General features: G+C 41.5%; 1 protein-coding gene across 1 annotated transcript in view; it reads right to left on the bottom strand.

Moving 5' to 3' along the window:
• The window catches only part of LOC124799023 (cilia- and flagella-associated protein 161-like), a 200,651-nt gene that overhangs the window by 143,916 nt on the left and 41,461 nt on the right, over window positions 1-15,274 (bottom strand). The window contains exon 2 of the mRNA XM_047262560.1: window positions 12,105-12,220. Coding sequence (XP_047118516.1) covers window positions 12,105-12,220 — 116 coding nt within the window. The remainder of the gene's footprint in view (window positions 1-12,104; window positions 12,221-15,274) is intronic.

Raw genomic sequence — 15,274 nt, 5'->3', positions numbered from 1 at the left:
GTGGAATAGAGTGTGTCCCACTGGAAACGTGTCGACGCATGTGGTATTCAATTAAATACCTAGGTATTACAATTATGAGCAACTTAAATTGGAAGGAACTCATAGAAAATGTTGTGGGTAAGGCTGACCAAACACTGCGATTTATTGGCAGGGCACTCAGAAAATGTAACAGACCTACTAAGGAGACTGCCTACACTACGCTTGTCCGTCCCCTTTTAGACTACTGCTGCGCGGTGTGGGATGCTTACCAGACAGGACTGACAGAGTACATCGAAAAAGTTCAAAGAAAGGCAGCACGTTTTGTATTATCGCGAAATATGGGAGAGACTGTCACAGAAACGATACAGGATTTGGGCTGAAAATCATTAAAAGAAGGGCGTTTTTCGTTGCGACGGAATCTTCTCACGAAATTCCAATCACCAACATTCTCCTCCGAATGCGAAAATATTTTGTTGACACCAACCTACATAGGGAGGAACGATCACCTCGATAAATTAAGGTAAATCAGCTCGTACGGAAAGATATAGGTTTTCATTCTTTCCGCGCACTATGGGAGACTGGAATAATAGAGAATTGTGAAGGTGGTTCGATGAACTCTCTGCCAGGCACTTAAATGTGATATGCAGAGTATCCATGTAGATGTAGATGTAGATATGCTACAAAGGCGTGCTGAAAAGTACTCGGTTGACGTTCTCGCTTCGCTGACCTAAGTTGCAATTATCTACCGCTAGAGGGCTCCGAACTGTAGTATGTAACATGGCGGTGTGTAATGTAACTATGTCGGTGTGTGAGAAACTGTGTGCTGTAATCGAGTTCTTAACGGCAGAAATGTTCGTCCACACATGGAGCACCCTCTCCTTCAGCATGAAAACAGCGCTGCAAAAATCCGACGCCAGGGTTCATCAGCCGGTGAATTTTTTTCTGCAAGTTTCTCTCCTCCTGCCAGGATCATTTCAGCCTGTATTCCATCTTCACCTGGACTCTTATTCTGTTTGGTCTGTCTGATTCTGGTTTTTATCTCATCCAGGGTAGGTAGGGGTCCTCCATAGATTCCCGACTTGGTCCATCCGACTTTCATCTGTTTCCAAAACTTAAAGGATACCTTCGAGGATTCACTTTGATGGCGATGAAGCGGTTAAAACAGAGGTGAGGTTCGGGCTGCGTCAACGAAGTCAAACGTTCTGCGGAGACGGTATCAACAAACTGGTCTCTCATTGGGGAAAATGTGTTCACCAAGTGTGTGACTACATTGAGAAATGACATGAACAATAATCATGTAGAATATTAAAGTTTTTTTTTAAAAAAAAGAAACTTTAAGAGCTTTCACGTAAAAAATTCGGAGGTACTGCATTTTAGCACGGCCCTGTACCATAGAATGCCGCCTACCCTGGTTTGCGTAGTGGGAAGCCTTCGACCTCCACGGTGTGTAATGAAGTGTGGACGTCCAACATCTTGTCAGCTACTTATAGTTCCACAGTCCCTTAACCACTTTCCATAGATGCTTACAGTGTAGATCAGCGTGCGAGCAGCCGAATATCTTCGTCGTTTGCGAGTTGCTCGTTATCACGAGTCGGACCCTAACAATCTGGCCTTGTCAACCGCTTATTTCAGTGGATTTTCCCATTTTCGGCACTTACCTTCGCTAGAACGATTCCCCATTCCACTACGTTTATACCCTTTTCTTATTGCGCCATGTGCTTGCAACGCCACCAGATTGTATTCAATCTCGTGGCGTACAGTTCATCATTATGCACCGATGGGAAAAAAATCGCAACACCAAGAGGAGTTGCGCAACATAACCGAATGTTGGCACGCGTGTTTCTACACCTGAAACATGACGTCTATTCAAATTTGGGTCCAGCTGGCTGTATCCACTATGAGGATGCAAATCAGATTTGTTTTAAATGCACGCTGTAACGGTCGCGAGCGTTAGTTACCTTTGAGTTGGACGTGGTGAGTTGATGTTAGTCTGGAATGCCTTAAGGCGACAAAGACGTCGTATCACCATCTCACTGGGTTTGAACGAGGTCGTGTAATAGGGCTACGAGAAAGTGGATGTCCCTTTTGCATTATTACAGACGGACTTGGCAGGAAAGTAGCCACTGTACATGATTGCTGTCAGCGGTGGTGACGAGACTGTACGGTCGCAAGCAAACCAGACTCCGGACGGCCACACAAAACTACCCAGAGGGACGACCATTGTGTTCGGCGTGGGGCTCTAGGACATCGTACTGTATCTGCAGCGGCAATCTGAGCAGCAGTTGGCAGCATAATGACGCAACGAACTGTTACAAATGGGTTACTTCAAGGACAACTCCGAGACAGACGCCCTGCAGCATGCACCCCAAACCACCTCCATCTGCGACTGCAGTGGTGTCAAACGAGAGCTCATTGGAGAGCAGGGTGGAGGTCAGCTGCCTTTTCTAACGGAAGCTGCTTCTGACTCGTGTCAATGATGGCAGTGTGTTGCTTAGTAGGAGGCCAGGTGAGCGCCTGCAACCAGTCTGTCTGTGGCCGAGACACACTGGACCTGCACATGGAGTTATGGCCAGGGGTGCGATTCTGTATGCCAGCAAGAGCACTCTCGTGGTTGTCTCACGCATCCTGACTGCAAATTTGTACGTCAGTCTAGTGATTCGACTTATTGTGCTGCCTTCTCTGCCTCGTGATGACTGGGTGTTGTGTGCTGTCCTTAGGTTAGTTAGGTTTAAGTAGTTCTAAGTTCTAGGGGACTGATGACCATAGATGTTAAGTCCCATAGTGCTCAGAGCCATTTGAACCATTTGAACTTATTGTGCTGCCATTTATGAATAGCATTCCAGGGGATGTTTTCCAACTGGATAACGCTCGCCCAGATACCGCTGTTGTAACGCAACATGCTGTACAGAGTGTCGACATGTTGCTTTGGCCTGCTCAATCACTACGTTCGTCTCCAGTCGTGCACATGTGGGATATCATCGTACGACATCTCCAGCGTCATCCACAACCAGCATTAATAACCGTCCCTGTATTGACGGACAAAGTGCAACGGGAGTGGAACTCCATCCCACGAACTGACGTCCGGCACCTGTACAACATAATGCATGCACGTTTGCATGCTTGCATTCCACATTCTGGCAGTTACATCGGTTATTAATGTACCAGCGTTTCACATAGCTTATCTCGGACTTACATTAACCTGTGAACTTGCAATGTTAATCACTTAAATAGACAAATATATTTTTTTCCATCTGCGAATGACTACTTAAAACGATTTAGTTGTTACATGTACTACGTTATTTATCTTTGAGGAAATTACTTTTCAATTAAAATTTGTGAGTGCTGAATGTGAAATACAGGAGAATTTGGAATGATACTCGTCAATGGCTCATTACGATAAATAGCGTTATTGGCTGCTGCAGACTGTAAAGTAAGACTCGCACTTTTGATCTGTCAGAAGCAGGGCACAGCCGTATGCGACGGCGTGCAGAAACCGTAGCAGGCAGCCAAGCACGACTGTACGTTCACCGACACAATGGCCGGCCGCATAGCGAATGCCGGAACACTTATCTGCAGGAATCTTTATACCTACCTACACACACACATCATCGATTGTCGTCTGCCGAAACGCAGCAAGCTAGCGAATAAGTAGAATGTATTGCTATTTCTGTTTCTAGAGATACTTTTTAATAATACACCAGTGTATGACACACACGAATTACGTTTTATTCGCGTATTGTACATGTTGTGCGCAGGTATGTCACAGAGTTACATACGTTCGGAGAGACTGACTTGGACAGCAGTGTCAGCTGCTTGCATAGTTTATTGTAACTATAATGCAGACCTGCTACGTGCGCGGCGACGATCACAAAGATGTTGGATGAGATATGGGGAGACAGTGTTTGTGGCGAAGCAAGTATTTCTTCCCTACCTTACTTGGTATTTATATGGCGCTCTGTACGTGGATTACCAATGGCCTTGCCGTAGTGGTAACACCGGTTACCCTTAGATCACCGAAGTTTAGCGCTGTCGGGCTTGTCTAGAACTTGGATGGGTCACCATCCGGGTCTGCCGAATGCTGTTGGCAAGCGGGGTGCATTCTACCCTTGTGAGAACAATTGAGGAGCTTCTTGACTGAGAAGTAGTGGCTCCGGTCACAAAACCTGACAACGGCCGGGAGAGCGGTGCGCTGACCACATGACCCTCCGTATCAGCACCCATGACGCCTAAGAACTGAGGACGATACAGCGACCGGTCGGCATCGGTGGACCTTCAGGGTCTGTTCGGATGGTGTTTGTTCTATAACTTCGAAGGCATTTGGTTACAAGAGGAGGTGATCCCTAATGCCATCTGCCTCTAGCGCAACTACATGTCGGCGCGATTCCTGTATAATATTTGTAGATGAATAACAACTATTTTTTATTATAACTGTTCTTTCATTAAGTTGTCGTAGATCAAGAGAAATAATGTTTCCTGAATGCTAAGAAGGTGAAGTAAGGATGCTTGAAGTTTTGGTATGTTTTTTATGGTTGGCACGAAATTGAGATAAAGAGTTCAAACTCGATAAAAACGTGTAATAATATATTAAAAAAATTCAGCTGTTTCATTCGTCTCTGTATACAATCTGAAATGGGTAAGTTCAGTAAAAAATACTGATACACACAGTTTAGTAAAATCTGTGTAGATTTACAGTCTTTTCATTTAAATGGACAATTCCGAAATTTTAGTATGTTGTAGACTCAAAACATTAACGATGTGGTATGGCTTTTGACCATTTTGACTTAAATATTTTAGCCACAATCCACATCAAAAGGGATCTCCTGTGTACTTAAAATTTCTGTTTGTTCTATCTTGTAAGACAGGATGATACTTTTTCCTGAGCTTTACTCAACAGAAATCTTCTTTCAGTAAAAAAAGTCTCATCACTGAAAAAATCCCAAATACGAATGCAAGGATCAACTAGAACGATCAGAACGGGCACGATTGCTAAAGCTCGTTGACATAACAAAATTCAATTTCTTGGTTATTTGCAGTTTAAACACTTTGTCTACACCTTTCTTGTTTTCACTTATTTCAACATCACTTTTTGGTGTTTCATCGTTTTATCGAAACATTTTTATGTAACCGCCCTTACTACACGATTTCATTCGCGCAGCAAGTCGTAAGCTGGTGCACCTGGTTGCACCTATACTCTGACCGCTGAGTCGTTGTATAAAACAGGCGCGCAGACTGTCGAAATCGATCCGCAACAACAGTTTCCCTATAATGTTAAGCAGCCAGCCGCGCCGATGAACGAAATCTATTGCACGATCATCGACGGAGCTGCAAGCCGAATGAAGAAGAGAAGAACCCATAAAACGAGAAAGAGTAAGCAAAAAAGGCAAGAAGCTGCAACGATTCGTTGCAAAGCTCTTCGTGCTGGAACTTCGGCTGACCCAGGAGCATATTAGTGGACAGTCAGTGAGCGACCCGTTGGATAAGGACTCTTCCGTGTTATCCAGCGCTGTCTCCGAACTTTACCTCGGATGTGTTGTACTTCGATAAATTTTCAGTCATTTGTACGGAACTTTGAAATCAGAGAGAGGAAGTAACCAGTGTGTCGTTCTTATTAGCTGTCTTCCGTAATGATGCCAGTGTTAAATACCGCGTGGCAAGTGGAGTGTTTGTATGTGATTGACTGAATTTAACTATAACAGTTGATTGACGATCTCCAAATAGGGCGAGCAACTTTCATGATTGAACTTTACCAACTACAACCACTGGGCAATTTTTCACTTTTAGAAATGAAAATTTCTATTATTTCACTTTTAAATCAGTTAGAATTTGCAGAAGACTCGTCACAGTGAATATGAAATTATTAATTAGAGAATATAACCTTGTTGTAACAAAAAATGAATTGAGATTATTAGTAGACAACAGGATTTCCCTTCCTAATACGATCACGTATTTCAGGGCTCCTGTGACGAGACTGTGAGAGACATCGTACGGGGACACTTGTTTTTTCCAGTATTTTTCACGTATCACTTACGACCATAGCTGCTGCCATTGCAGAGTTAATGTCGTAGCTGGGCAATTAGAAGTCTACGGACATCACTGAGCAAGGAGATTAACCACAAAAATTGCGCCGCAAGTTCCAGCTTCTTTCCTCAATAGGAGGCAGGTCGAGTGTTAGCACCGGTCAGTGGAGTTGATAGTAAATTCAAATGGTACGGAATGACTGGATGGAAATCACGAGTTGTGGGTTCTACCGCTAAATTGGAAACACTTTTGTTTCTTTATGTGGACTGACTCCTTTCCTTCTCGAAGTAGGAAAGTTATGTTTTACGCGCGTCTGACGTAATGGGTTTATGTACAGTGAAGTTTCGTGTTTATGTTGCATGATGACGAAAGGGGACAGAGTGCGAAACCTCCTGTTTACACATACCCTATTCCTCTAGAACAGCACAAAGGGGGCCCTCGAGCTTAACGTCCCCATACGATAGTGGATCTCTGTCAACAGTATCACTTACATCACTGAGTGAGACACGGAGGAAGGTTTGGAACTTAGCTTTACGCACTGACGCACAGTCTGGTGATCAGGTACTGTACAGCACCTCTTCCTCTCCCCTTGCCAGCCAAATACTAGTGACGAAAATTCCTTCCACCGCCAGATTTCGAACCGGCTACCTCCAAAGAGACCCCCACTACAGAAGGTACCTGGCTACGGAGACCACGGAATACCTAGGCGAGTGAGTTCAGTAATTATATGCATTGCCTCGTTGGAAGAGTAGGTCTACGCCTCCCTGACGTTTCGTACCGGCAAGACAGAAGGCTGTTTGATGTTCTACATCTACAGAGTGAATTCGAACTTCATCAACAAAAGTTTGGAAGCTCTTCAAAGACATTTTCTGTGTATCTTGGTACAAAGGTAATGTGGTTTCGGTCTGTACTGATTTATTTTCTATTATGCATAGTTCTCGATATATTTTGATATCTCAACTTCATTAGCTTGCCTCGTACAATTAGAAGACCAGACAATAATATCAAATTGCAAAATCAACTGAAATAAAAAAACAGTTTAGTTGCAAAGTCTGCTAGCATTTACATATTTTGAAAAACCATCTGACAACGTACACAATTACACTTATGGGAGATTTAAAACAAAAAGAAATTACCTATTTATCCTAGCACGACCTACAAAAGCAAGTTGAAACGTTCTCAGATTATTAGTGAAACACTGTGTTTTGTAGGTCAAGGGATCAACAACGCACTTATTTTTCTGTTTAGTACCTTTCCAACTCAGTGCATTCTATCCAAAGTTTTCCATCCATGAAGTGCAGCTCTGAATTGTCATAAAGTATCTAACTGTGGCTGTTATATCTTTTTTGCCCTCAAAACATTTTCCAGCTAGGTCTACATATTTTTGCAGTTGGGGAGGTGCAAGTCAGAATATGGCAAAACTCTAGAATAGGGTAGCTGTTTCAACAGTTCGTATTTCAAAAGAATCTTCGTAGACATTTACTTAATCCTGATAAAAGCCTATTTTTGTTTTCTTTTTCATTCCAGAGCTTTTCTCGTTTTTTCCGACCTGTCGGTCCATAATACATGTCTAATAGTCGATAGTTATCGTATTACTCTTTGGATCATACTGAATTCTTTAAATTTATTTTTATTCATTTATTGCACAATTAAATACCCATTACTTCATACTTTAAAACAGGTCGTCCTTCAACAATTATCATCACGTAACAACATAAATTATTCCAAATTACAAGCAAAACTTGTTTTCAGCAAACAAAATCAAAATAATAATAATGAGGCACCAGAAAACTAAGCAAAGTATAAGCTACAATTTAGTTAAAGGAAACGGAGGGTGTTAAGTAAAAACGTTAGTAAAAAGAAAGATAGGAAAAGATAGACAAGATGGTTTTCCGCCACCCTCAGTGGTCGGAAGAAAGGCTCGGAACTGTATCAGGCCTTTGTATTTAGATTTTACACTAAAAATTTTATACCTAATTGGCCTGTGAATTAAGGGTAATAATTTGCTATTATCGGTATAAGTACACTATTATACTATAGGATAAAAAACTAAATCCAAACTAAACTCCGTTGTGAAGATCTAAAGGTACCGACCGGCCGCCGTGTCTTCCTCAGCGACAGGCGTTACTGGATGCGGATATGGAAGGGCATGTGGTCAGCACACCGCTCTCCCGGCCGTGTGTCAGTTTATGAGACCGGAGCCAACACTTCTCAATCAATTAGCTCCTCAGTTTGCCTCACAAGGGCTGAGTGCACCCCGCTTGCCAACAGCACTCGGCAGACCGGATAGTTATCCATCCAAGTGCTAACCCAGCCCAACAGCGCTTGACTTCGATGATCTGACGGAATCGGTCTTACCACTGCGGCAAGGCCGTTGGCATAATACTATAGGATAGGTGTACTAATAAAATACTGGACAAGACTAATTCCACTTATATTCTGCTGGTAGATGAAAGCGAGGTCGCCTTTAAAGGCGGGAGGACACAGAATTTCACCAACTGCTTTGATTATTGTTTTGTTTCTGACATGAAGCAGCAGACCACACCTGAGCCATACTACAGATGAACGCACAGAATTTGTTAGTTTCTAATTGAAACAGTCGATGCAGCTACTAAAAAAATCGTGAGCGCGTTCACCTTGTTAGTAATCAATCGATGAGGAACCCATCTAACTTACGAATCCGTCAAAACCAAATTATGACTTCGCATATTTTTACTAATTCATGAGCACAGCAAGATAACTGGGTTTCAGGTGGCTTCGCGTATTCTTTTGCAAACTACAGAGTGATACATATGTCGAAATAAGTGTCTGGCCTCTCAGTCGCAGCGAATGACACACGCCGAGAGTAAACCTTGGTCTTCAGCAACAGTAAACTTGAGCGCAGTGCAGTAAAATTAGTGCTGACACAAAGAGTGTAGGACAAACATACAGCCTTCATGTTGAGACTCTAAGAAGCTGCTCCAGTCTTGCCGACTAAAAACAGTTGTACTCTACAATAAAGAGTTAGGCATTTTGACTATTGCTTCATAGAATATTTATTCTCTCATGAAATTTGTTGTATATAATCCACTATAGATAAAAAGGAACAATACCAGACGAAAAAATGACATTCATTACTCCACATTAAAGTTGTCTTTAGCACGAAAAGGCGTGCACAACACTGCAACTAAAAAAATTTGATCATTTACCCGGTGATGGACAGCTGTCTGATGGACAGCTAAGTAAAATTTGAAAACAAACTGAAAAGGTTTCTCCTCGACAACTCCTCCTATTCCGTAGAAGAATTTCTAATATTGTAACGTGCAAATGGTGGTGGATATAAATTAGTAACTCACTTCTGTATATTTAATAATAACAATAAAAATAAAAGAAGTCTTGTAAATGATCCGCATATAGCCATATTTACAAAATAATTTGGGATGTGAACTTCAAATGACTCGTTCCGCATCATTACGATTCATCGTACAAATGATCCGTGGGAAACTAAACTAATAAAATAACACAAAGCTATCTCTCGATCAATTAAATAGGTTACGTTGGAGCTGATTTTAATAATACTGTAACGGGTGTGAAGCCTTCCATTAGCTGAAACTGACATGAAAAAGTGTCTGAATCAAAATATTGTTTCCGATAACGTCATTTGTGGTTGATTGTGTCTTTAGTTTGGCTGTAAGGTAATGCGTAGAAGCGCAAAAACTACGTTTAGCAATCCAGTGTTTGGAAAAGTGTGAGCTAAACTGTGCGCTCAGAACTGGAGTAAGACTTCTCTAAACATCTGATCTATAGACTAACAACTTCAGCCATTTATGAGCTCTCAGCTAAAGTACGACGTCATGTAAATTAGCTTTCCCCCTTCCATCCCCTGCCAGTGTCAGCATTATTATTATCAAATCACCGCCAAGCGGCCCGTATTTTCTAAATCTACGATGTAAAATAAGATCTATATAAATATAACAGTGTCGAATAAAAGGGTCCGGTGTGTTTCTCGTGTACCACTTTCAGCTGTTTTAATTCAAGACCACATTTTATCGCTACTCACTTGCTCTAGGAAAGAAGTTGTTTAGTGTCCATACGACATACACTTTAGGCTCTAACATCTCAGGCAGAGTGTTAGACAAAGGAGGATGTGTTATATTCGTGGCTTCTGAGTTGGGTAAAGGACATCTCCAGACAGCTCCACCATCCAAGACGTTTACGGATATTTTTGTTTAATTCAGTATGTTCTATATATATCTGTTATCGCTAGGTTTGAGCTCGCACATTTTTTAAATAGCTGCTTTGCTTTCTTCATTGATGTAACATCTTTAGCAGTTTGCCTAAGTACCTCTATCCCGTAAGTGCCTTTTCACTTACGTCTTCATTTTCAAAGCCCTAAATTGTTGCTGACTCATCTTTGCTGAATAAATTTTCATAACGTACACTTCTAACGTGAAGTTTGATGAGAGTCACTTTCCTTCTAGTTTTTAATCTGCATCTTACTATCCAATCATTATTTTATGTTTTAGGTTGCCTACGATCGTCACATATTCTTAAATCTATTTATTGTTTAATGATATAAATTTCATTTTAATTTTGTTTTGGTTCTCGCCTCACCCGTTCCCTCCTTGTTTCTGCTGGACACATGTCTCAAGCAAAACCATTTCCTCTCGGTGAATTTTGCTAATATATGTCCACTGTCATTTCTGATATAACACCCAAAGTTTCCCGCTAAAGAATCGTTATGTTTTTATTCATCTTTACATTAACGTCCCCCATTAGCATTACTTAGTGGAATTTCACGCCATTTATTAGTTTCCAAATTCTTCGTAGGTATCTCCTACCTCGTCATGAGCCTGGACATGCTTTTGTTCCATTACTAAGCATTATGTGAGAACTGCTTGTCTGGAATATTTACTTTTTCGGACACCAAACCGAAAATTATCTGACACCCCTCTATTTTTTTCTATTTGATTGATTTTTGACACGAATTCAAATAACATTCTACTTCCTATATCCTTCTATGATCTCGGCAGATGCGATAGACAACTCATCAACGTGAAAATTTCTATGCACTGTCATCATTCACGAGCTCTTTCTTCTGAGCTTAAGAGGCGTTTCCCACAGTTTATCCTATTTACATTTTACTCACGTGGGAATTATTTACATTACGCAATTTTGCCTCAACCTTTTCTTTTTCAATTTTAAATATGTGCTTTCTAAGTTATCGTACCGTGTATAGCGTGGGGTACAAAGTAAACGAAACACTTTTCCTTCCATTCGCAGACGGGGCAATTGGTGATGTGTCATATCAGAAAGGAACTAATATAACATACTGAAATAATCATTTCTGGTGTCGCACTTCCATCTTGTGTTGCTTCAAGGCAATTTGCCGTTTCTCATGTCAAATGAGGTGGCCACAATTTATCTTCGCCAGAACCCATGATGAAATTCAAGTCTTGACAAATGGGAAAAAGGGGGGCGGCAGCAAGTTCAAATTCCGTTAAGGCAACTTAACAATTTATCGCTTAATGTCTCTGTAGCTCACTAAAAGCATTCTTTTTTTGTTTCACTCCACCGTTATTGTCCATGGAACAACTGTTTATTGGTGTTATTCTGCCAAAAGTGAGCAATCGGGGGCCAGGATGGAAATAAAAAGGAACCACTAGTATGCTTTTATGCGGCCCATCAATCTCTTCATGAGAAAAACTCCACTTCGTATGACTGTGTTTTATTTTGTAGGAACTTTCTAGGTAGTATGCTTCCTGTTTCCCTATATTCTTTTGAATTTTAGCTTATTGTTCAGCGTTATTAGTTTACGTACTGGATCCACACTGTACCTAAATATGTGATGCTTTTCAGGACGTTCATGTGGTGCCTAAGCCATTGCATAATGACAATGTAATCCATTTGATATCTGTCGTTGCCTTTTTAAAGTATGTTTTCTTCTCTGGTTAGTTTGGAATATAATGTTCCTTCTAACCACGCGAAATCCTCACAGGACTCTATCCTTTTCCCGTTTCGTGATTTTCGTGTGATCCACATTCTCCAAAAAATTCTGCTCTTTCTCCTCTTCTCGAATCTAACAATCCTATCCTACAAGACAGTAATGTCTTCATCCCCTCATATACTTCAGTAAAACCTTGGATTCCTTCATGTGTGCTATCTATATCATCATGATCATCATCATCATCATCATCATCATCATCACCACCATCAACAACAGCAGCAGCAGCAACACCATAAGCTGCTCGAGATGTATATATGTACCTAAATCTGTAAAATAGCAATCAGTGTTGGTTCTATTTCAAAGTCGAGAATAATAATTCAGTTCTGTAACGCTCATAGTCAATCATTCCGTTACCGATATTCCCAGTCACAACGATGCCAACGCCTGCTATTACCGTTCACTAATGTTGATAATTTCTTATAATCGGACGATCAGGAATCTTAGTTGTCTTTGGATTTCATTCACTGAACGGTTTACATCCAACTTCAGCCTATGAGCCCGCCGGAGTGGCCGTGCGGTTCTAGGCGCTACAGTCTGGAACCAAGCGACCGCTACGGTCGCAGGTCCGAATCCTGCCTCGGGCATGGATGTGTGTGATGTCCTTAGGTTAGTTAGGTTTAATTAGTTCTAAGTTCTAGGCGACTGATGACCTCAGAAGTTAAGTCGCATAGTGCTCAGAGTCATTTGAACCATTTGAATCAGCCTATGAATGAAATGACTGGAATCATTTGGAATAAAAACCAATTAAATGGTACCAGGGAAATCCTTTCAGAAATGCTGAACCTGACATGTAATGAATACGCTGTGACAAATGGAATTTTATGCTAGACCAAGATTTAAACTTGATCCTTGAATTTCTTGCGAGGCGGTTGGCTAACTGAGAAAGACTCTAGGCATTATTCAAATGTTGATTGACTCTAACGTTTTCTCCTACAGCTTTCGACACTTCAAACAGAGATTCTTCGACAAGGTATGTCAAAATAACACCACTCGGGTAATGGGTGCAGCGAGGACTAAGGCTTATCTAGCAGTATAGATGAATATGATAGAATAAAATTCACTGAAATAATAGTAATGAAGTCAACAAAATGCCTTCTTTACATTACAGTGTTATCGTTTATGAACAGACTTTACGGATATCATTTCATGTCACTCCATTTAATTAATTTCAACCCCACTGATCTCATTCATATTAATTTCAGTGATTCAAATTCAATTCGTACGTATGGCAGGGTAAAGTACAGTCACCCTTCTTCGTTTCTAATGAACCAGTTTCATGTAATACCTTCGAGGTAAGAAGAATACATACTTCCTGTAAGAAATAAAGCGCCATATGTTCAGTAAATCGGCTACTTAAAAAAAATTTGCAGAAACATTTTAGGATAAATGCTCGCGCCGTCAGGCCAAACCACGCGATTACAGTTAGGAGATACGTTGGTTTAAGAGATAAGAGATTTAACGAGTACTGTTATCAGCAAGTCCCGTATTGCTGGCTTATCTTTTTAGCTGAGCGAGACCGTTCCGCATGTACATTTTCGTGTCTTCTACACAACGGTTTTCTTACCTCGTTGCTATAACACATTTTTTGCGTACCGGAAACCGGTCAACCCGATAACTTTTCGCGACAACTGCACAAAAGAGCATCAAATACGAAGCAAACAATGAGGCACAGAAATCTTTAATAATTCTCTGTCAAATATGCCTTAACATCAGATAAGTAACAAAGTGCCAATATAATTATAGAGTTCACCCATATAACATATCAAAAGTAAAAGAACACTCAATGAACAGAACTCACTCAGCCTAATGAGATTAAACTCACTCAAATGACATCATCGAATAAACAAATGTCTTGTACCATTTTTTTAACGTGCCATCACTCTAAGGATCGTTTGGAACACTATTGTGCTTTGCAAGGCGTGATCTTACTGGCGTTCGGAGGTGTTATGCCGTCGCCTTCCTCCGACCTTAAGCAGCAGTTACTGGGTCACCTACTGTTTGCGTGGATTCCGAACACAGTGCAACTCGGCATTTTTCACATCAACAAATATTACCAGAAGTGAAAGAAGTGATAAGTGACAGAAAAAAATCCTAGGACTGACCGGAGATCGAACCCAAGACCTTTAAAGATTTGTAGTCCAGCACTTGGATTGAGCCATCGAGATACACCTTTTGTTTACATACTACCAAAATTACTGCTGAGCTCATTTCTCACCATTTATTTATAGTAACCTGCTTCAATGCAGGATTTATATTTACGATGCTGTCCAGTTCCCTTCTATGAAGAACTGATGCATGAGTACCCTCCACTACGCAGTTACAACGATTTGCGGGGTACAAATGTAAGTTAGAAAACTGAATGTACAAAAGTACCGTACAGGTATGTAATACATTTATTCTATTGTTTTGGTAAATAGATGATGTGCGGTGTACCTCTAATCTTTTCATCTGTAGAGGATTATATTTTTTCTTGTTCGAGCCCTTTCGTCGTTATTTCCTTTGCAACTAAAAACATGTTTAATTTATTAACTAATCCATGTCAGACACTTCATTCTACCATTCACTCCTATTATAAGGGGCTATCAATACGTTTTCATTTGAGGGCGTTGCTGCTGCGTATATGCAACGCAGGGCGACTCCGATGCGGGTGTGTAACCACAGATGTGGAGGCAAGGGATTAGTGGGCCATTCGTCTCTTTCTGCCGTGTGTGCCGTGATGCGGCAACATGAACTTTGGCGACGTTATTACCGCAGGCCGTTGTGACAAGAGCGGTTCTAGGCGCTTCAGTCCGGAACCGCGCTGCTGCTATGGTCGCAGGTTCGAATCCTGCCTCGGGCATGGATGTGTGTGATGTCCTTAGGTTAGTTATGTTTAAGTAGTTCTAAGTCTGATGACCTCATATGTTAAGTCCCATAGTGTTTACAGCCATTTGAACCATTTCTGACGTTATTACCAAATGCGTTAAAACAAGACCAACGTGCGGTTATTCTTTCAAGACTGACGAAGGACAGACACCGGTGGTCATCCTTTGGAGAGTGAAGAAAGTGCATAGGGCAGCATGTCTGTCGAAAACCACCGTTGTCGACTGGTGCGTCAGTGCTGATTGCGGTTCAACACGAGACGCCGGTCGATCTGGGAGGCCGGCCTCATCCATTATGCCAACAGAAGTGGGAGACACACTATAGTCTGTCTGTAAACTCAAGAGCGAGCAGCGCTCTTGGTGGGGGAAGTGGCCTTTCCCGGAAGAGACCTGTCACTGGCCTACAGGGCCACCCAAAATCAACTGCCCC

This window comes from Schistocerca piceifrons, chromosome 5 (genome assembly GCF_021461385.2).
Source record: "Schistocerca piceifrons isolate TAMUIC-IGC-003096 chromosome 5, iqSchPice1.1, whole genome shotgun sequence".
Classification (NCBI taxonomy): Eukaryota; Metazoa; Arthropoda; class Insecta; order Orthoptera; family Acrididae; genus Schistocerca; species Schistocerca piceifrons.
The sequence above is the reverse complement of the archived record's forward strand: the minus strand, read 5'-3'. Positions and strand labels throughout refer to the sequence as shown.